The sequence below is a fragment of the Acinonyx jubatus genome, chromosome B2, assembly GCF_027475565.1.
Source record: "Acinonyx jubatus isolate Ajub_Pintada_27869175 chromosome B2, VMU_Ajub_asm_v1.0, whole genome shotgun sequence".
NCBI classification, from domain to species: Eukaryota; Metazoa; Chordata; class Mammalia; order Carnivora; family Felidae; genus Acinonyx; species Acinonyx jubatus.
In genome coordinates this window covers 45512303-45534420 of record NC_069385.1, presented here as the reverse complement: position 1 = coordinate 45534420, position 22118 = coordinate 45512303, and the positions used below count along the sequence as shown (strand labels likewise).

The following is a 22118-nucleotide window of genomic DNA, read 5'->3' as shown; positions in this document are numbered from 1 at the left end:
CTATAAACTACTGAGTACTTAGCAGCTTTTTCCAAAATCTCAACTTCATCCAGTTTTGTGTTTTAAGTTGTTTTGAGAAGGGGTTTGATCAGTCTCAAAGCAAACCCCAGGCTATGGCTATGTAGTATGGCTATGGCTCCAAGCAAACCCCAGGATTTAGGCCCATCATGGAGTGACCACTCTTCAAATATTCTGCAGAGGAGAGGAGGAAATGACGGATAGTTTAGTCATCATGTGCTTTGGCCATTAAATTACAGTTCAAAGGAAGAAAAAGATAAACACTGGGTGGTAGCCACTTTTGAAGACTAGACAAGTTCCCTGTGGCAAAGCTTCCTCCTTCCCCTTTATTTCCATGCTCCCCCCCCCCCCCCCCCGCCTTTGATGTTAGGTAGGTGACACTTGAACCTAGCGGTCTCACCCCACACTCCTGTATCACTGTGGCTCACTACCCATCAGGCCTCCCAACACCATATGGAGCTTAATCCTCAAAACCAAGGTGATATTTTTTCCCCTAAAGACTGACCTTCATTTCTTTTCATTTCAGTTTTTTTTTTTTTAAACTGAACCCTCCTCCATAGCAGCCATCAACCTTCCCCCATCTCTTTTTTCTTATCCTGCTTCCTCCCTTTTTTTACTCGAGTATTTTAAGGCAAATCCCAGACTTCATGTTATCATGCCATTTCAGCCCAAATATGTCAGTAGGCTTCCCTAAAAAAAGACATTTCTAACACAGCTTCAACATCATTATCACACCTAATAAAATGAATAATACTTTCCTGATATCAGTACCCCACTTACCTTCTTGAAACAGTTTTATAAGGTTGGTTTTTCAAATCAGGATCCAAATGAGATTCACTTGGTTGCTGTGGTTCTTCAGTTTCCTTTAGTTTAAAACAAATACATTCTTTTATGCCTCTTTATACAATTCATTATTGAAGAAACTAGGTCAGTTGCACTAGCATATTCCAGCCTAGATTTGGCTAATGGCTTCCTTACAGTGTCAATAAACTTGTGCATTTCCTGTAGCCTGGAAGTTAGGTGTAAAGGCTTGATGAGATTTGGAGTCAATTATTGATTCACGTTTTGCTTTTTGGCAAGAGTGCTTCATAGGTGTTGGTGCATAGAGCACATTTTATCCAACCTGGAGACACCTAGTATCTGATTGCCTTACTTGTAGTCATGCTGGGATCCATCAGTGAGTTTAGATGGTAACACATCTGGCACTTAAATTTTGAAGTTCTTCCTCAACTTTCTACCCAATGGTTTTCCATCTGTTTATGACTTGCAGGAGTCAGCTTTCTCTCATTAGGGAACTGTTCATTTTAATAGGAGGGTGTCATCAAAGTATCCAAAGGAAGGTCTGATAGGGCAGCAGTTCAGATGTTTTTTAAAGATTAAGCATAAGTATTTGTTACAAAATCAAAGACAAAAATGTTTTTTAAAATCCTAGAGCCATTGCTAAATCACCTGGGAATTGCAGTCTGGGATCCACCATCAGTAAAGTAGCCTTAAGGAAAGTCAGTATGCATTGTGTTTCCTCATCTGTAAACTGGAACATGTATAGCGCCGTCCCCCCCCCCCCCCGCCCCGCCCCAGACATAACACCCCATGCTCCTTAGACAAATATGAGGAAGATGGGTAATGAATTTGTTACAGAAAGATTTTCAAATAAAAGTGGCCTCCTTTATTGGTTGGCATTCCATATATACTTTTTCAATGTAAATTTGTATATTTTATTTAAGCATAGTTTAAATGGGAGAAACATACAGAATAACAAAATCCAAATAGTGTAGAAACGTATAAAGTAGAAAATGAAAGCCCCCTCATTTTTACCCTCGTCAGCCAAAATTAACTACACTGACAGATTTTTTTTCAATTTTTTTAATGAAACTTTTTCTGAGATAACTGTAGATTATATACAATTGCAAGAAATAACACAGAGAAATGTCCTGTACCCTTTACCTAGTTACCCTCAATGATAACATCTTGCAAATCACAACCAGGAAATTGACATTGACACACAAGAAATGGAACAAAGACTGATAGATTTTTAAATAATTTTTGTTGTCTTCCCTGTCAGTGATTCTTAACTACAGTCAGGTGATGAGTTAAACTACCAGAGTGTTAGGATGAGGTCATGGGAATATTGTTTCTCTATTGTTGATTATTTGCATGAATCTGCGTTATACAATCCATGATATGGTAGCCATTTTCTCTCCCTACCAGTTCTCTATTGTCCCCTTTGGCGTATTTCTAGTGCTTTTTTCCTCCAGCTTTATTGAGATATAATTGATATATGACATTGTGTTAGTTCAAATCTACAGTGTGTTGATTTGACACACTTCGATATTGCAAAATTATTACCATGACAATGTTAGCTAACCCCTCCATCCCCTCACAAAATTACCATTTCTTTTTTTGTGGTGAGAACATTTAAGATCTACTCTCTCATCCACTTTCAAGTATGTATTACAGTATTATTATTCTATCTAGTTTTCTTAATCACACTATGGGAGGATAATAGGGTGAAAATTCCTGATGTAGTTAATACCCTGGGATAAATGTATTATATTAGTGTTTGCCACAGAAAACTCTAGAAATAGTCTCTGTCCATAGGCAGAGGTGAAATTACAACTTCTAATGACAGCTTGCTTTTTAACGAATTAGGACTCAGCAGCTCCTTTCAGGGTTGGTTTTTTTTTTTTTTTTTTTTTGGCAGAACAAAGACTCCTAGAGTTTCATTCTGATAGTTAATGGAAAAGAGAAATTTTTCCAAGGAGGCATAGATCCCCCAGGCAGAATAACGAGGGGAGTGTTGGAGACAAACCTGCTCACTTTCTGCCCCGTATCACCCGGTAAAATTAGCTTCCTCTTGGGCTTTAGAGTGAAAGTGATTGGTAAGAAGTGTAATTACAGGGTTGGATAAACGTGATACCCTGGGATTTTCCTTTGTCATGACATGTCACTTAAAATCAAGAATACAATAATGATATGAAAGTTGATTCACATATAATTACCCTTCATTTTATATTTTTTAGTTGTGTTTTCCAAAAGAGTTCGCTTTTTCTTTTCTTATTAAAGCAGAGAATTTCATAGTAATAAAAGGCATTGACATGTTTGACCAGGTGAACTCTTGGCGGCATAGAGGGGGTTAGTTATGTGTATATTTGTATGCATGATTTTTTGTACACTAGCTTCCCTAGTGTTGCCCTAGCAGCATGCTCAAAATCATTGCCTCCCAAGGTGGGACGTGTTCTAGAAATGAGCAGTCAGGGTCTGGTGGGGAGCTAGGGCACCTGTCTCCTTTAAAGGGGCAGCCACTGTGTCACTGGCCCCATAAGAATGCCTGCTGGCATGATTGCCATGTCTTTCCAGTTTTCAAGAGAAACTGTAAATTGGATTTTTAAACTGATTTTGTATGTTTATTTTTGAGAGACAGCGCCAGTGGGGGAAGCACAGAGAGAGAGAGTGGGGGTGGGGGTGGGGAGAAGGACAGAGAATCCCAAGCAGGCTCTGAGCTGACAGTAGAGAGCCGGACACGGGGCTTGAACTCCCAAACCACAAGATCGTGACCTGAGCTGAACTTGAACGCTTACCCGACTAAGCCCCCCAGACTCCCCAAAATTGGATTTTTTAAACCAAAGCCTTTACAAGCAGGCAAATAATTCAAATTTTAAATCAAAGCCCTGTTCACTATGTGCTTCTGCACCACATGCTTCACTCTAGTATAATTTTCATTTAATTTTTAACTATTTTGTGCTCACTGCCAGAGATGTCAAGAAATAGAGCTGTCACCTCAGCCTTAACCAGACTTACGTCTGTCCCCAAACCTGCTCGCTCACGCGCGCGCGTGCTCGCGCGCTCTCTCTCTCTCTCTCTCTCTCTCTCTCTCTCGGCTTCTCTTTCTATTTATATTAGCCTCAGTGTTCCAGTCATTTGTAGACTCAGAATCTCAGTGGTTTGTTGTTGTTTTTTTCTCCCTCCTCTTGTCTTTCCTACTATAAGTAGCCAAAACTCAAGGCCAGTAGTTTTTTTTTTCTTGTGAATATCTGTTTTTCTTTCCCTTCCCTTTCTAGCTGCCCCATTCCTAGCCTTTGTCCTGCTCCTCTGATCCAGATTCTCTTTACATCCTAATTCCTGTAGCATTGCCAAACCAGACTATCTTTTTTCCAAATACTTCTTTCATTATCTCCTTTCTCAAAAACTTGTATGGGTCTCTATCATCTTCCAGATAAATTGCACAGCTTCTCCCTAGGTGCCCAGGTTTCATAGTAGTTTATCTTGGTGTCCACCTATGTTTCTGCTGGTTTTCTCTGACCCATCGCTTGGTAAGGTTAATTCTTCTCTCCCCATCCATCCGCCTGTCTGGGGCCCTGGGAATTTTGTGGCAGTTTCTGGATTATGGGTGGATCTTCTCCTTAGACTTGTCTGCTGATAATGGAGTAGATTCTGGAGTTCTGTGCCTCCCCCTCCTCCCCCCCCCTTTTTTTTTTTTTACTAAGCCTCCATTATCATTTAGGCTGGGAGCCTCAGGGTCAGAAGAGAGTGGGATAAAGGAAGGCCCCAGGCCAATCCTCCTCTAGCTCAGGAAGAGGCTAGAGGAGGAAGAAGGCTGCTCAAGTTGGGGCTTCTCTGTGGGAGACTTTGGGATGCAGAGGCCTCTCATTTTATTATTACTCTGAGAATTCCTTCTTCAGTTAATTTCTGCTTTCTCTCCCTCCAGCTAAGGGCAGAAATTCTTGCTTTTATGTGAAGCCAAACTAACCACAGGAATTTTGCAATTTGAATGCAGTGTATGCTAATTTACCTTGCAACCCACCCAATTGTGCATGCACTTAGATATCTGAGTGAATGATTTAGTCATTTTCATCTACTGGAGCAACGAGTTGGTCAATTGATGTTTTTTCCTACTCAGAAAAGTCTTAAGAAAATTTATTTTAGTGAAGTGTGATAATTCACTGAAATCGATTCTCTCCTACCTTCCTCAGCACTTTAAGTTCCAGATATGGCACATAGCACCTAGTATTACATTAGTTGAACATGTGACCGTCTCCCGTTTTGCTCTTAGTTCTGCGAAGCTGCCCTTGCTGCTTTTTTTGTGTCTCTGACAATACCAGGTCTAGTTACGTGGCAAGCGCTCAATGCACTAGACCCTCGACAATCTCTAATGACACATCCTGGGTCTATCAGGAACCTTCACATCTGTGACTGCCATTAACTGAGATACGAATGTCAAATGGCTGCTAGCGTCTTACAGGTTCTCACTCTCCTCTCAGCCTGGGTCTCAGATTCTACCAGCAGCATGTGGAGCACATTTTCTTGTGTAGCAGTATGATGACCCTCTAAAGCGAGTCAGATTATTTTCTCCATCACAAACTATTGCGTGGCGTTGCCACAAATGGCAAATGTGTGAGTGTCGAGGGCCTACTGTGCAAGTTTCAGTGGGTAGATAAATAGATGGTTAGAAAAAGTAGTGTGATTAAATGATGTGTTTGCCAAGGGCTTTCCATTCTAGTATCGGAAACATTTTGATCAATATTCAGAAGATTAAACTGGGAAACCAGATGAAATACCCTGAAATAGTAAATAATTTCTTCTTCTTCCTCTTCTTTTTTTTTTTTTTTTTTTTTTTTTTTTTTAGCTTTTCTCTCTCTGCAAAGAAGGAATAAATACATGACTTGGAGATTGTACTAGACTCTCTCAATGCTCAATAAGAATTAATTTCACTTCTTTCATTCTTTTTTTTCTTTACCAGGTGATGGCTGTGGGCACATAGTGACCTATCAGGACAGTGGCACAATGACGTCTAAGAATTATCCAGGGACTTACCCCAATCACACTGTTTGTGAAAAGACTATCAGAGTACCAAAAGGGAAGAGACTGATTCTGAGGTTAGGAGATTTGGATATTGAATCCCAGACCTGTGCCTCTGACTACCTTCTCTTCACCACCAATTCCGATCAGTATGGTAAGAAAGATATCTAGGTTTCTGTGAGCATGAAATGATTTGAAACTTGAGAGGGAGGGCAAATTGTGTGTTCATTAGTATTATAGCCTGGGAAGATTAGAAGAGAAGCTTGCTTTTTGTAAATTCTTAGCGTAGCTCATATGGATACACTTGCTTTGTAAGTTGCAACAAAGACATCTAAGGAGATTTAGTGTTAGCCTTACATGTATTCCAGGAGTTTTGTTTGCATTTATATCTTGCTGGGAAGAGAATTGGAGATGTATGGGATTTGGCTAAAACATCTACAAGTCATTCATTCATGTGGCAAATATTTATTGAACAGTAATGGGGTATTCACGAACTCTGTGGGATATAGCAGTGAAAAAACAAAGTTCCTCCTTTCATGGAGCTTGCATTGCCGGGGAGGGGAGGTGGAAAATCAAATGCATCTATAATATGAGAGGTAGGGAGAAAGAAAAATAAGAATAAGAGGGGAGCCTGGGTGGCTCAGTCAATTGAGCATCCAACTCTTGGTTTTGGCTCGGGTCATGATCTCATAGTTCATGAGTTCAAGCCTGGCATCGGGCTTGGTACTTACAACACAGAGCCTGCTTGGGATGCTTGCTCTCCCTCTCTCTCTCTGCCCCTCCCCTGCTCATTCTCCATCTCTCCCTCAAATAAACTTAAAAAAATTTTTTTTTTAAAGAAAAATAAGAGTAAGAAAAATAAGGCATCCTAAGGTGATACAGGGCCTGTTTTTGAGTGGGTTTCTACTACTTCACAAGGGACGGTCAGGAAGATTTCTCCAGTAAGAGAACATTTGACCAGAGACCCAAGTGACTCGAGGGAATGGACCGTGCATGTCTGAGGTCAGAGTTTTCAGGGTAATGGAACAGCAAAAGCAAAGGACAGTTTTCAAAATAATCTTTTGAACTAAGCTTTTTTTGTGCTTTGTGGTGTGCGGTTAGTACATTGGAGTCTGCAGTCACTGTAACAGTGACCCTGTGATCCTGAGCCCAAGGAAACAGTGTGGATTTAGACAATTCAAAAACAAAGACAGAATCTTATGTACAGGGTCTATTGAGGTTAGAGGTTTTCTGAAATTCCCTATGCATACAACTCCAAAAATGATGCAAGTTTTGTCTACCTACTAGCTCTACAGGCAACGTCTCAAACACACACAACTTTCAATGTTGTATTTACCTTTGCACACAGATGTGTTTCCTCTCTCCTGGTCCCTCCTCCCAGCGTGGAGGCCCAGACTAGCCTGGAGACCATTCAGATATGTGTGTTTATCTAACCCCCATGGGGGGAAGAAAAATCCAAGATTTTTGTATCCCTGGGAATATTATGTCTATTTTAATGATGACTGAATTGCTCTGACCGAGTAAAGATAGTTGATTTCATATGATTGGTTGCAACTTTTTAACTCCACAGTTTGATTCAAATGGGAGAAATGAGAATTCCAGGGTTGCTTAAGGCCCCTGGGAACACTTACTGGTGACCAAATGTGTATTATTTTTTGGAAGCACTCTTCAGGGAAACCCTCATTAGCCAGGAAATTTCATTCACATTCAGAGGAGAGGGTGGAGTGTCAGAGCTCTCCTGTAAAATGTGAGGCAAAGCACTACAGGGCCAGAATCGGCTTTTCCACACTGGTGTCTCCAGGGGAACATCTATTTTCTTGAAAGGTGAGCAGTTAATTCCACCTGCTGACAGAGCAGCAGAGTAGTCCTCTGTTGTTTTGGGGCTCTCTCAAATCAGAGGCGAGGTGAGAAGAACTAGAAAGGGGAGCAAATCATTCCAGAGCAGGATTGGAGAGTGGAAGTGGCTTTCCCACACTGTGACTTTACTTCATCATCTCCTATGTGTATTCACGAATATACAGAAAGGAGGAAAAGCATGGGATTAACTACATGTTAGGAGGTAGATTCCCAGGTGCTCATGGTCAGCTTCTGGGCACCGACCTCTACATTTCTAGATTCTTGAATTTTCAAGACTTAGACCCTTCACTAGGAAATGAGTAATGGCTTACAATTCACCTGTAGCAGTAAAGCCAAGTAAATAAAATTTTCTCTTTATATTTTATTATATATGGTTAGGTTTATCTTTTTTTTTTAATTTTTTTTTTAACGTTTTATTTATTTTTGAGACAGGAAGAGACAGAGCATGAACAGGGGAGGGTCAGAGAGAGGGAGACAAAGAATCTGAAACAGGCTCCAGGCTCTGAGCTGTCAGCACAGAGCCCGACGCAGGGCTTGAACTCACAAACCGCGAGATCATGACCTGAGCCGAAGTCGACCGCTTAACTGACTGAGCCACCCAGGCGCCCCTAGGTTTATCTTTTAAAAACAGAATATATGCTCATTGTGGAAATAAGCATATTCAGTGTCTGTTGTGTGCCAGGCACATGCTTGACCCTTACATAGGTTTTCTAGAATGCTTACATCCACCTTGGAGGTAAATGTTATTTTCTTACCTCCTTTCTACAAGTAGGGAAACTGAAGCACAATGAGTTGGGGTTTTTTGTTGGATTTTTGTTTTCTGTTTTTGAATAACATGCCAAAAATCACACAGCTCAGTAGGGGATGAGAGGAGGATTTATATCGATGTCTTTGTGGCTCTAAGACCTCTGTTTCCAGATGTCTGCTTCTCTGTCCCAGGACCACCCCTCAGAGAAAACCACAACAAAGTCTCAGCCCAGTATTACATCATACAGCAGTTTTGTCTAACATGCAGGTGTAGTTAATGTTTTTGGCTAGGGATTTTTTTTTTATCTTTATTTATTTTTGAGAAAGAGAGACAGAATGTAAATGGGAGAGGAGCAGAGAGAGAGGGAGACAGAATCCGAAGCAGGCTCCAGGCTCCAAGCTGTCAGCACAGAGCCCGATGCAGGGCTCGAACTCGCGAACCACGAGATCATGACCTGAGCCAAGTTGGAGGCTTAACTGACTGAGCCACCCAGGTGCCCAAATTGGCTAGGGATGTTCTTAAGATGAAACATTTAAAGATGCTCAGTATTTTTCTTCTGTGGCTACTTTAGAGATTTCCTGATTGGTCGTGCTAAGGCAAACCCAATAGACAAGGATTACAGAAATCAGCAATAAAAGAAATACCTGGAAAGAAAATTAGGATATTTCAGTCCTGTAAGAATATTTTTTTTTTAATTAAATGCTCAGGGCCACATATAGAAAGTGTAGACATGCATATGCTATATGTGTTGTGTGTATGTTTGTATGTTTTGTAGTTTTGAAAAGCATTCAGAGAGGAGCCACTGACTCCTATCTATGTGCTTATAATATTGAATCCAGTGATGTGAATGTAGTAGATCGACTCAGTGAATCAATGATTTTTTTAAAAGTGAATCAACAAGTTCAATGATAAGGAACCAGTTCACTAAGACATGTTACAGTTAGTTGGCATATTAAACACATATTTGTTTAAAAGACTATTAATATGGGAAGATGCTTATGATATACTATTAGGTAAAACATGAATATACACTAATATATCAATTGGGAAAAAAAACCTTCGCATCAACTAAGACAACATAACTTCAGGAGAATCTTTTTTTTCTTAAGTTTATTTCTTACGTTTATTATTATGTCTGAGAGAGACAGAGTGTGAGCAGGGTAGGGGCTGAGAGAGTGGGAGACATAGAATCCGAAGCAGGCTCCAGGCTCCAAGCTGTCAGCACAGAGCCTGACACGGGCCTTGAACTCACGAACCGCAAGATCATGACCTGAGGTGAAGTCAGACACTTAACCGACTGAGCCACCCAGGCACCCCAAAAACTGCTGGAGAATCTTAAAGTGACACTTTAGAAGTTTTAACTATGGGTATTGTTATATCTTCTCTCCACTTTCTATTTTTTCTTTAACAATCAGATGTTGATATGTTAATAAACAATAGATTTCTTTTGACCAAAAATACTAACTAAACCAATATTTTAACTTAGTTAAAATAGTCCCCTGGCCAGTTTGAACTTCCCTAAGGAGTGCAGGCATCTGCAAAGGAGGAGGAAGGAGGAAGAGGGAGGGACAAGTGCTTTGTCATCCTGTGTCCAGCTGGGGGTGGGCATTCCTGTGGAGCTGTTGCCCAGGTCCCTGGGAGAGCGGGAGGTTACTCTGCAGCCAGTGTAGCTACAGGACCTGGCATGACCATGGAGGGAGAGCCCTAGTAGTGCAGGGTCTCCAGGATCCATAACACTTGTCTGGGCTGGTGGTGATGGCACAAAGTGCCTGCCCAAGGGCAGCAGTGGAGAATGTATGTTCTGGAATACCTCTTTGAAATCCCCATATATGACAGCTCTAACAATTACATGTGTGACTGAAATAGCTGAGTAGTTTTAGTTTATCCAACTCAGTTTTTTTCATTAACCAATGAATTGTTAAAACCCATGCCAAGAGATTTTAAGGCTCAACACTATCAGAATTTTGAATGTGGAGTTAATGTTTTGAAAAAGAATAATGTTTTCTGGCATTAGTGTTAGTAAGCTTTGCCAAGAATGGAAGTACTTGGAATGCTGATTGCATTAACAATTGTGAGTATGCTGAAGTTCTGCACTTTTAATCATGATGCAGTTCATTTTTAATATGCCAGTGTTGTTTTAAATGTTTGGTTCATATACTTTGGGCACTTTTGTAATCCACACTCATGGTAGTAAAATGCATTGTAAACACGTGTAAACCACACCAACTATCACAGTAATCAGGCAAAACATGCACTTGATCTCATTGCTTTTAAAAGGCCTAATAGAGACAAGGTGGGATTATTCTTCTTCTGTTTGTCACATATTATAATTATAGTTGATATTTCAGGTTCAATATCAGTTAGAAGAATTCCATATGTATTTATCACTGAGTTAAGACACTGATTATTCCTTTCAAAATACCCTTGAAACAGCCAGGATGCAGCAAAATTGACAAAGTAAAGGTATATCAACCTTTTTTTGGGAAAACAAATTTTAAGGGCAAAATAAGTTTTTAAAGATATCTTTATTTTTTTATTTTTATTTTTTTTAAGATATCTTTAAATACAAGTTTTGCTTTTAAAATTACAAAACATTTGGATCTAAAATATATATACACTGACTTTCAAGATCATGTGTGCTAATATCCTGACCACGCCCCCCCCACCAAAAGTAACAAGTATAGTTTGCTTAGTAGAGGTTGTTTTCACTCTAACTGTGGAAATTTTGGGTTTCTGTTCAAGAGACCAAAGAAACTGAGACTACCTTCCAAAGAAACACGAACGTCTCATGAACATCTCTTTTCTGTTCCAGGATTCAGCCAGGGTCACAAAGCATTCAGTTATCATGACTCCTCCATCTGCTTTAATCTGGGAAAGTTCCTCAGTCTTTGTCCCTTGTCCAGTTTTGAAGAGTTCCAGCTATTTATTCTGTAGAATGTTGATTTGGGTTGGTTTGTTGTTCCTTCATTATTAAAGTCAGATTATGCATTTTTGGCAAATATTATACCTTTTTAAAGTGATCTTTGAGGGGCACCTGGGTGGCTCATTCGGTATGAATGCCCAACTTCAGCTCAGGTCAGGATCTCCCGGTTGGAGAATTCGAGCCCCGCATCGCGAGGGGTCTGCTTCAGAATCTGTCTTCCTCTCTCTCTGCCCTTCCCTCACTCGCTCTCTCAAAAATAAATAAACATTTTTAAAAAACTGAAATAAAATGATCTTTGAAAGGCCTGTTTGCAAAAACTTCCAGCATTAGAAATTGTGAGGTCATGTGTTCCCCCCCCCCAGGAATGCAAACTAAGACTGCATTGTTTTCTTTGTTTCTTTTCACAGCTCTTTGTCAGGTGGGCTCTTTTTGGCATTCAAGACTACATTCATTTAAGTATTTCTAGTGTCTTCCCAAAACAATTCGATTCCTTGTTGTTCAAAGAGGTCAGTGTACTAGGAGACTTTGAAAAACACAAATCTAAGGTGGCACCTTTTCAGAGGAAACTCATCTTATATTTGGGCACATAAGACCACAGCACCTTCACTGAGGTAGCCAACACTACTCTAGGGTTGAACAGGTTCACTTTTAAGCCTGGATTTGAAGATTAAAACAGAGAGTCTATTTAAATAATATATCTTAAAATTTAGAATTGTTTCATAGTACAGTTCAGAGTGCTGCTTTGGTACTGATTCTCCGTCTCTGGCCTTTTATATTCACAATGTAAAAAATTAATAGAGGTTAATTATATAATACATTAAAATATCTTGAACTTTGGGAAAACGTAGATGCTGCTTCAGATACTGTTATACCAAAATACCTACATTTAAAGTATGAAATATCTAACTTTTATTTATGACACTAAAGAGGGAGGGCTGTGAATGCATACTAAAGGTCATTATTCTCAACTTTAAAACTCTTTATGACTCATCCGATGGCTGAGTTCCATTTCCCGTCTTGCTGACCAGAAAGGACCTGGAGATTTGAATTCACTCAAGAGTTTTGTTTCTGCTGCCACTGCCCTCAGGGACCCCAGAGGAATTGTCATTTCTGTTTTCCTGATGTTTCAGGAAGATTGACTGGGTCCCAGTTTCCCTTGAAACTTGGCCTTCCTTGGATGTGTGAAGTTTAGGGTTGTTCCTGGACAATGGACTTGCTGGAAGAATCTGGGTGGAAACCAGATAGTGGCTCCTCAGGATCTCAAATGACCTTGCTCTGATGGAATCTCATAGGCTTCCCCACCCGGGTCACTGTGGATCAATAAAACCAGGCTGGCCTTCAGCATTGATTGAGATTAAGGCTGTCATTTCTGCCTAGATTTCTCACTTGTGCTGAAGAGTGTGGACTCTGGAATTAGACTGCCTGCCTTCACATTCCTGCCATACTGCTTATTTTTTAATTGCTTAACCTTGAGCAAGTTATGTAGTCTTTCTCTGTCTCTATCCCCCATGTTTAAAATGGGCAAAACAGTACTATCTAGCTGTATATGGGTGATCGAGGCACATATGTATAACTTAAATGAATGAGGCCTGGCACACAGGAAGCACTCAGCAGGTGTGAGCCATCATCCTCATCGCTCCCACCGGTCCACCCTCAGCACCCTGAATACTCCCCTTCCACCCAGTAGAGGCTGAGCTGCCACACCCTACCCTCCTGGTGCATTCCTGGTCAAATCATTTTGCCCAAAGCATTCCAAGCACGTGACAAGGGTTCCCCAAGCCAGAAACAGCTCCCTCTACAGATTTTCTCCATCCAGCCTTGTGAGATGAACCAAGAACACATATTCTGCAAGCCCACAGTTGGTTGTGTTTCTGTTTGGCTTTTTTATTCTCACTGTCAGGCTACATCTTTGTATCTGTTTCTTGTGGAAAGAGCCTCCCCATGTTTCCCTCTCTCCTTTCACCAGCCTCTCTTCCCTCCAGGCTAGCCAAGGCTATCTTGTTGAATAGAATTATAATTTCTTTCTTTCTGTATTTTGAAAGTTATTAATTGTATCCCCCTGGTTACAGAAACTTGTCAGGGTGGCATTCAAGGCTCACTCACTCTCTTCCCCACCTTCATTTCCAGCTCATTTCTGGGTCTCCCCATGTCTGTGTCTTTTCCACATCACATTGTACACATCACATTGTACAACTTTATGCCATTGTACATTTGTTGACAGTGTTCCTACTATGGGTCTCCTTTCCTTCCCCTGTGTTTCCCACCCCTTCTAACACACACATACACACATGCGCATGCATACGAACTAAATCCAATGCAATTTACTCTACAGCCTTCTCTGATGTCCAATAGCCCCGCTTACTCTCTCTCTGAGGCTTGTGTTGATTTTCTAAGCCTTTACTAGAGCACGAATCTCAGATTGAGATCATTATGTTAGCTTCTTTACACAAGGTACAGGGTTCCTTGAGCAAGAAATTGCATTTTATTCTTTTTTTTTTTTTTTTCAGTAGCCCTGATACTTAGCATAGTCTTGCAATTGCTGATGCTTATTGAACATTTAATGAATCTGACTGCATGTAGCTTGGTTTTGGCAAACATATATTTAAAAATCTGGATTTTTACAAAAGCTCTGCAAATATCCCCTCTGCATTTTCAAAAAGACTTGATTTACATAAAATTTTAGGACTCTGCTTATTATATAGAAAAGACCATAAAGTACTGTAGAAGGTGCTTACACGTGAGCATTCAGTTATATGCTGTACCCTGGGCTTAGTTCTTTAGAGTCACTATCCCCTTTCACTGTCATGATGGCCCTAAGGACAAGGCCTATTATTAACATCCACAGTTAAGAAAACTGAAGCTCAAAGACCTCAAGTAACTCACTTATCACTCTACTAGATCTGGGTGGGATTCAAGTCTGGGCATCTGATTACAGAGACTCCACTCTTAAACCCTGTAATGTCCCAATTCTGCATGACAAAAACCATCCAATCCAGTGGTTTGTGTAGAAGAAAACCTGAGCTGTAGTTTTGTCATTTGCTGGAAGAGATGGAAACTTCTCCAGGCCTCCCCGTAGAGGTATCCTGAGGAGAAGACGGGAGTTCTGAGAAATCACTCACATACAGAGTACCAGTATAAACTTAAGGTTTAAACGAAAATGCTTCCTAGTCAGCATGCTTAAGGAGGCATTGTGGTTAGAGGTAGAAAGAAACCAGCTTACCACAGGAGCCTAACGGTAAATTGGTTAAATCGGTTGTGGTCTGCTAAATGATTTGCGATATAGAAAAACTCGGAAGCCCAAGAATTGTTCTTACGTTTCCGGCACTTCCACCTCCACTCCCAGTATTTTTTTTAACCGTTGTCCGTGATCTAGAAGTACAGTGATGGGAAGCCAACTGGTAATATTTATATTACACTAGGAACAAGAGAAACGGGAAAAGTGGGAAATGACACTAAGTGTTTTCATTCCTAACTGCAACACAACTTCTATGATAATTTTTAGAAAGATACACATCTGGCATACTGCATTATACCCTGTCTGTTGATTTTTTAAAAATCCTAAAGAGGGAGAAAGCACAAGATTAGTAACTTCTATTTTATAAATGGTTTATGTCTCCCAGCCAATATTATGAAGCATGCAAAACTCTTACAACTTTTAAAAATAAAACAAAAGCCTTCGAAGAAATTTCTAGCTTGTGCAAAGTTGTTTTGGGCCTCAGAAGTCTATTTTGTTCTGATTGGGTCTGCGTTTTGGACATTCTTGAGAAAGACTACTTTTTGTTTATTTGTTTTTTTATTTTGTTTTGTCTTTTATGCCATGATAGAATTCAAAAAGAAACTTATTAAGAAAGGTTATATTGAGGTACCTTCCACACAAGGTACCTCATTGACATAACTGTAAGCCTCAGAGAGAAAAAGCTATGGGCCTCCTCCTCCTCCTTTTCCCCAGATCCTTCTTCCCTGGAGACACTGTGATGAGTTTCTGTAACTGCCATCTTTTGTTGGGAGAGAGGGAATGGCCTAGGTGGGTTGTGAGCCCTGGTGTTCCAGCATCTCTTGACCTGCGTCTCATAGCCCCAAGGAAAGCTGCACCTTTGTCTTGGAATCTGCCTGGTTCATTTATCATCTGTCACTGATTTTTGTCTGGGAACCAGAGACCAAAACTCTCCAGGGATACGTATCCACTTACATTCTTACGTGACTATGGTTTTAATAGCATAGTCCAGGAATATCCTTTTTTATGCTAATTTCTCTCCTTTTCAAAGAAAATGGCCCTGAAAATTCTGTAATTTTGTACGATGACCCTACTGCAATTGGCAGGCGAGGACAACTGTGCCATCTGACTGCACTGAAAAAGCAAACGGAAAACAGTCGCAAGTGTGAAGGCGTTTGCAGCTTCAGCATTTCTAGAGATTGCTTTATCAGCACGGCTCCGAGCACAAATCCGGGCCGCTCCAGCTACCACCTTCCTGGCAGCCAGCAGCGTGTGATGTGGCTGGCTCCTCCCGTGACACTCCCTTGGAAGGGTCACTTCGACTCATCGGCATGTTCTTATCTGTCATGAGAAATTAAATGTGTGTTTCAGAGGGTGTTCATCAGGTTAATGAAAGTTTTCAGGAGGTTGTTTTGTTGTTGCTTAATTTGATTTATGACAGAGCTCTCAGGAGTTAGGTTTCTCTTTGGTCTCTGTTTTTGTATGGTTATGGGTGGGCAGGAGTCTTTTTTTTTTTTTTTTAATGGCATACCCACCATTTTTAAAACACACCCTTTCACAGAGGAAACAAAAGCTTAGTTTCATCAGTTTCAAAGTGAAATGCATATGCCCACCTAAAATGGCTTGGAGCAGTTATCAACCACACTATTATTGCCTTGTAATGTAGAGTCCCAGACAGTCCTCAGAGAATGTAGCAGTAGCATAAATTGTAGTACAGAACAGATTGTCAGATTGCCAGACAAGCAAGAGGATTCTGGGCTTGGCTCGGGGCAGTTTATTCTTCCTTGTAGGACAGTTTTCTTTTATTCACACGAGGAAAGATAAAGGGTTTCCCTCTCAGCTGCTCATGGAACAGTAGCTCCAGACAAGGGATGTGTTGAGAGGAACTGGCCTACTGTGCTCAATGAAGGCAGCTCCTACGGTTCCTGGCCTTTTATCCTTTTGTCCAAGGAATCAGCCCATTGTCTGCCAGGTCTTGGTCTCCTGTCTGGTGCCAGATGCCACGGTGCTCTTCCGTTTGGTGTCACTGATAGCCCTTCCCACCATCCAGGGCTACCAATGCGGTTTCACAAAAGGGAGAGGTGTTTATCTTTCCTGATTTGTCTGCCTGCTTGATGAACTAACTGCTTCTCTGCTGCGCCCCAGTCTGGCGGGAACTGGGGATGGCGAAGTAAGAAATCTGCTTCGCTGACAAGGTCAGAGGTGAGGGAGAGTGGGAGCTACCAAGTCCAAGGGCTGCAAAGCACACAGCACCGCCGCTTGTGAAGCAAACGCCCGTGCAGAACTGTGAGTCCTATGTGGAGGTCTGCCCATGTTCTTAAGACCCCCTCAAGAAAGACTAGTTCAGTCTGTGAACTGAGACAGGTTTACCAGTCCAGGAACACTGCCCAGGACAGAGACCGTAACCATGGACAGAGTCACCACGCTTTCATTTGGGTTTCCATTGGAATTGTCTTTGTGAATGTCTAAGGATAGGCGTAGACCCTTTTTAAAAGTCGGGATGGAGACTACTAACAGTGACATATATTGTCTGGCCAGCTGAGGGTGGAGACAGGCTTTTTCATAAGAAAAGGTATAATCCTCCACAGAGTTTGGCTGAGAACTGAAAACATTGCTTGGCACAAACTGGTAGGACCCTTCAGTGCTTTCCCATTATTTTTCCCTCTCACAGCCAGTCACATTTTTTCTGTTTTCATCTCTTTCCCCTTTTAACTCTAGGAATGCAGTTGTTAACTTCCATTCTGTGAAAGGGAATCTATCTGTCAGGCCTTCAGACAGGAAATAATGTGGATGTTTTGCCATAGGCAGTACCACCGTCAGCATTCTACTTCCAGCCTCCACGCGGGACTGAAGCTGCCTTCTGCTGTTGTGAGGGTTGTGCTGTGATGAACCCATCAAAATAACTTCTAATGCTGCGTTGATAGAGGGAGGGTCCATTCCATCCCCTGTAGGGCTTAGTTGCATTTTTGCAATCCATCCGTAAGAAGAGGAGAAGGTCTGGAGCCTGGGGGGCACAGGTGATTAAAGGAATGCATGTGTTTACATTTTATCTTTGAACCTCTCCCAACTCACATTCCTATCATGACTTTGGGAGGATACAACCAAATTAGAGTTTTACTGTATTTATGTGGTTTTTTGGTGTAGGAAATGATATACATTGCCCGACAACTTAGCATGATGATATACGCTCTTATCTCTTCTCTGTAAAATAAATGCAGTGTTGCAACTGTTACTTTCAACTGTTCCATAAAAATCTGAAAAAAAAAATCCAGTTGTTGAGGCAAGAGAAAGGACATCCTGCCATTTGCAACTACATGGATGGACCAGGAGCACATTATGCTAAGTGGGATAAATCAGACAGAGAAAGACAAGTACTATAAGATATTGCTTATATATGGAATCTAAAAAAGCCAAGCTCATAAAAACAGAGTAAAATGGCATGGGTACCAGGGGATGGGGTGGGGTGGATAAGCCAGATGTTATTTAAGGGTACAAGCTTGTAACAAGTAGTAAATAAACCCTAATCTAATTCACAGTATAGTGAATATAGGCAACAGTATTGAATTAAAGTTGACGAGCAATGCAGGTTTGAATTATGCAGATCACTTACATATGAATTGTTTTTTTAATACGGTACTGTAAATGTGTTTTCATGATTTTCTTAATACTTTCTTTAGCTTTATTATAAAGTATAGTATGTAATACATATAAAATATGTGTTCATTGGCTCTTTATATTATTGGTAAGGCTTCTAATCAACAGTAGGCTATTAGTATGAAAATTAAAAAAAATAGGCTATTAGTAGTCAACTTTTTGGAGACTCAAAAGGTACACACAGATTTTCAGCTGCACAGGGGTTGGTGCCCCTAACCACCACATTGTTCAAGGGTCAACTGTATAATCACCAAACTTTCTAAGAGACTAATAATTCCAATTATGTAACATGATGGAAGTGCTAATTATCTTTCCAGTGACAATCACATTAAAGTACATAAATATATCAAATGAATATATAGTATACTTTAGATTTACAGTGCTATATATCAAATATATTTCAACTAAAAAAAATTCAAACAAATTCTCGTTGATGATCAATTTAGACTTGCTTACCTCACTGTTTTTATTAGGACTTAATGGAATGCTATAGAAATTTGAGAGATCAATATCATTATCACCATTTGGAGAGGAGGATATACATTCTTATTTCGTATTGGAAAAGATAAGTTTGGTTAGAAAAATATTCTCATTTATGAGTAGCAAGGAGTTACTAGTTATTTCATTTTTATTAGATTTGCAAAGCAAGTCTCTTCACTCATCTGCACAAAAAAGGAATTTCAAGTATATGTGAACTAAGAATGAGTTGCAAAAGTGAAGTACAGTAACCTGACTCACTTTAATTTTGAAAAAATGTTCATCCTTCAACTTTATTATACAAAAATGGATTTAGTGTAAATTGCTTATCTACCATGGTGTGAGCACTATTAAAGTTCATAAACATCTATGTATTTATTACACGAATGATTTTCTTTCCTCCCTTGCTTTTCCACATTTCTTTTCCTGACCTTTTCATGATATTTTAAAATGCCAGGATTAGGGGTGCCTGGGTGACTCAGACAGTTAAGCCCCAGACTTTGGCTCAGGTCATGATCTCATGGTTCATGGGTTTGAACCCTGTATCAGGCTCTGTGCTGACAGCTCAGAGCCTGGAGCCTGCTTGGGATTCTGTTTCTCCCTCTCTCTCTCTGCCCCTCCCCTGCTCACGCTCGCTGTTGTGCATTCTCTCTCTCTCTCTCTCAAAAATAAACATTAAAAAATATTTTTAATGCCAGGATTAAATCTTTTATGCATCTTTATAATCAGGTGTGGCTTTTAAAAACTGTTGCAAATAAAAGAACATTTAGGGGGCGCTTGGGTGGCTCAGTCGGTTGGGTGGCTGATTTTGGCTCAGGTCATGATCTCACAGCTCATGAGTTCAAGCCCCGCGTCGGGCTCTGTGCTGACAGCTCAGAGCCCAGAGCCTGCTTCAGATTCTGTGTCTCCCTCTCTCTCTACCCCTCCCATGCTCACGCTCTGTCTCTCTTTCTCTCAAAAATAAATAAACATTAAAAAAAATAAAAAGAACATTTAGCTTCATTTCAATTCTAACAATATTTGGAAGGCCACCACGTGCCAGGTATTGTACAAGCTGCTGGATAGAAAAAGTGATGGATAGAAAAGTTTCTAACTCCATGGGACGTAGTCTAAAAGGAAAACAAGCATTGTTTATTTGTTTTAATAGATTTATTTATTTAACTACTCACTACTAACTATGAAGTACTTCTATAGCCCTCATGCGAGGTACTGTTCTAAGCAGTTTGCTAGTATTAACTCATGTAAGTAATTATATATGATGATTGTCTCTAAGTAATCTTTTTCTATTTGGATTTCACTCTCATTCAATAATAGGGAATAACAGAGATTCGAGGCACAAAGGTAAACACATAGCATTTCTCTTTTATTCTGTTACATCTTCTGAAGCTGAAACCTGGAAGGACAGTGGAGAAATCTGGTCCCTTATGGCAGGAGAGGAATGCCTAGTTGGGTTCGTGATCCTCTCCTCGACCTTTTTCTTTCCTTCCTCCTCCTTCCTTACCTGATGTTGACACTGCTGTCTCTTGCCTATTACCTGATGTTGCTGTTGACTCTTCCCATCCTGTTTTATTTGGTTAATAAAGAATACCTGTTGTCAAAATTGGCTTTTGCTAATCCCTATTTTCTTAGGATTATTGTGTCTTGCATACGTGACTTAAAATTTTTTTATGTTTATTTATTTTTGAGAACGAGAGAGACAGAGCATGAGTGGGGAAGGGGCAGAGAGAGAGGGAGACACAGAATATGAAGCAGGCTCCGGGCTCCAGGCACCGAGCTGTCAGCACAGAGCCCGATGCAGGGCTCGAACCCACGAACTGTGAGATCATGACCTGAGCTGAAGTCGGTCGTTTCACTGACTCTGCCACTCGGGTGCCCCAACATACGTGACTTTTAAGATGACCGTTTACAAGCTAAACTTGAACTTGAGTAGCCTTAGGAAGATCTGTTTTTCTTGTTTAGTTCAAAATCTAATTTTGTCCTTTGAGAGTTCATTGAGCTTCCTATTGCTTTTCAAGCAATTCAATCTAGAAAACAGTGTGTTATATTCTAATTGCATAACTTATACTATGGTATTTCAGAAGCCTTTAGAGATTCCTCTGCCTTTTTATAAACTTCATTTTGCAAATCAAAATAAATTATATGGGTTAACCAGAAAGTACTGTAAGAGAGAGATAAATGTATAAATTGCATGAAAACAAGATTGTTACCATGCATTGGCAGTCTTTTAGTTCTGGAACCTCCTTTTAGTTCTGGAACCTCCTTGGAAAAAAATTTGTGAGTTTCTTTGAGCAAATTTAGGAGGTCCCTAGAATATCACTTTTATGATAACATTTTTTTCACTACCTAATGTGTTTAACCTTTGTTAGTCGTCTTTTACAAAAACTAGAACCTATCTCTTGGGTTGTTCACAATTAACTGTGTCTAGCCTATTGCTTATCTGGAGTTAGCCACTTCCCCCCTTGGCTTGTCAGTACAATCAAGTCCACCTTCAGGCACTAATCAGCAGTTCCACTATTAAGCAAAACTTCAGTTGGGTAAAGATTACCATCTTATATATGTGTTGTCTGCTAAATTTCACCTTTAAGGAAAGAAATATGCCCATTCTTTGTGCTGGCCTAAATTTTGAATGTGCCAAAAGTGTGCTTTGTTTTTAGGACCATATTGTGGAAGTATGCCTGTTCCCAAAGAACTCCTACTGAACACAAACGAAGTCACTATTCGCTTTGAGAGTGGATCCCACATTTCCGGGCGGGGATTTTTGCTGACCTATGCCAGCAGCGACCATCCAGGTATAGCAAAAGAATCAACACAAATCTGTAAACGTGTGTCTGTCTATGAATTCCTCTTGCTACTTATAACCGTCTCTGGATAGAATTGTGACCTCAGGTACCGAGTATGTGTAGGAAGAGTAGAATGTTATGTCCTTGTAAGCAGTTAGGTCTGAACTCAGAATACATGTATCAAGCTTGTTAGATTGATCAGCTGACCTATATGAGAAAGGGTTGATCTCGTTTTCCTAGAAACCTTGGATGGTACATTTTCGGGTCTATTTTAAGGTCTGGCTGCTAAGGTCTGCCTATTCTCTGGAGCCCTCCACCAACCTTTCTTAGCTTAGGGGACAAACCATTTAACCAGCGGCACCTTTGCCCTCCGCCCCACCCTCATTCACATATACCAGTGCACCAGCATAGAAGAGGCATGTGAGTGTGAGTCACATGTGGAGTCACTGTCACAGTGTGCCTTAACCATGGAGCTGATACTTGAGCAGGAGAGAAGGGAGCATGAATACTGACAAGGGAGGAAAGCATGGCCTCCTGTCCAGGCCTCTCGCCCCGGAGTGATGACTGTGCAGTGCACTCCACAGACGTGCCCAGAGTTTCTGCGCTCAGTCCCGTCTGGCCAGAAATGCTCTGGGAAGGGGGTGCTCCATT

The 22118-nt window shown here is 40.6% G+C and overlaps 1 protein-coding gene across 2 annotated transcripts in view; it reads left to right on the top strand.

Annotated features, from left to right (window-relative positions):
• The window catches only part of DCBLD1 (discoidin, CUB and LCCL domain containing 1), a 65031-nt gene that overhangs the window by 15942 nt on the left and 26971 nt on the right, over positions 1-22118 (top strand). For both annotated transcript variants that reach the window (XM_027056363.2, XM_053222335.1), the window contains exons 2-3: positions 5756-5968; positions 21342-21476. In XM_027056363.2, the coding sequence (XP_026912164.2) occupies positions 5756-5968; positions 21342-21476 (348 nt within the window). The remainder of the gene's footprint in view (positions 1-5755; positions 5969-21341; positions 21477-22118) is intronic.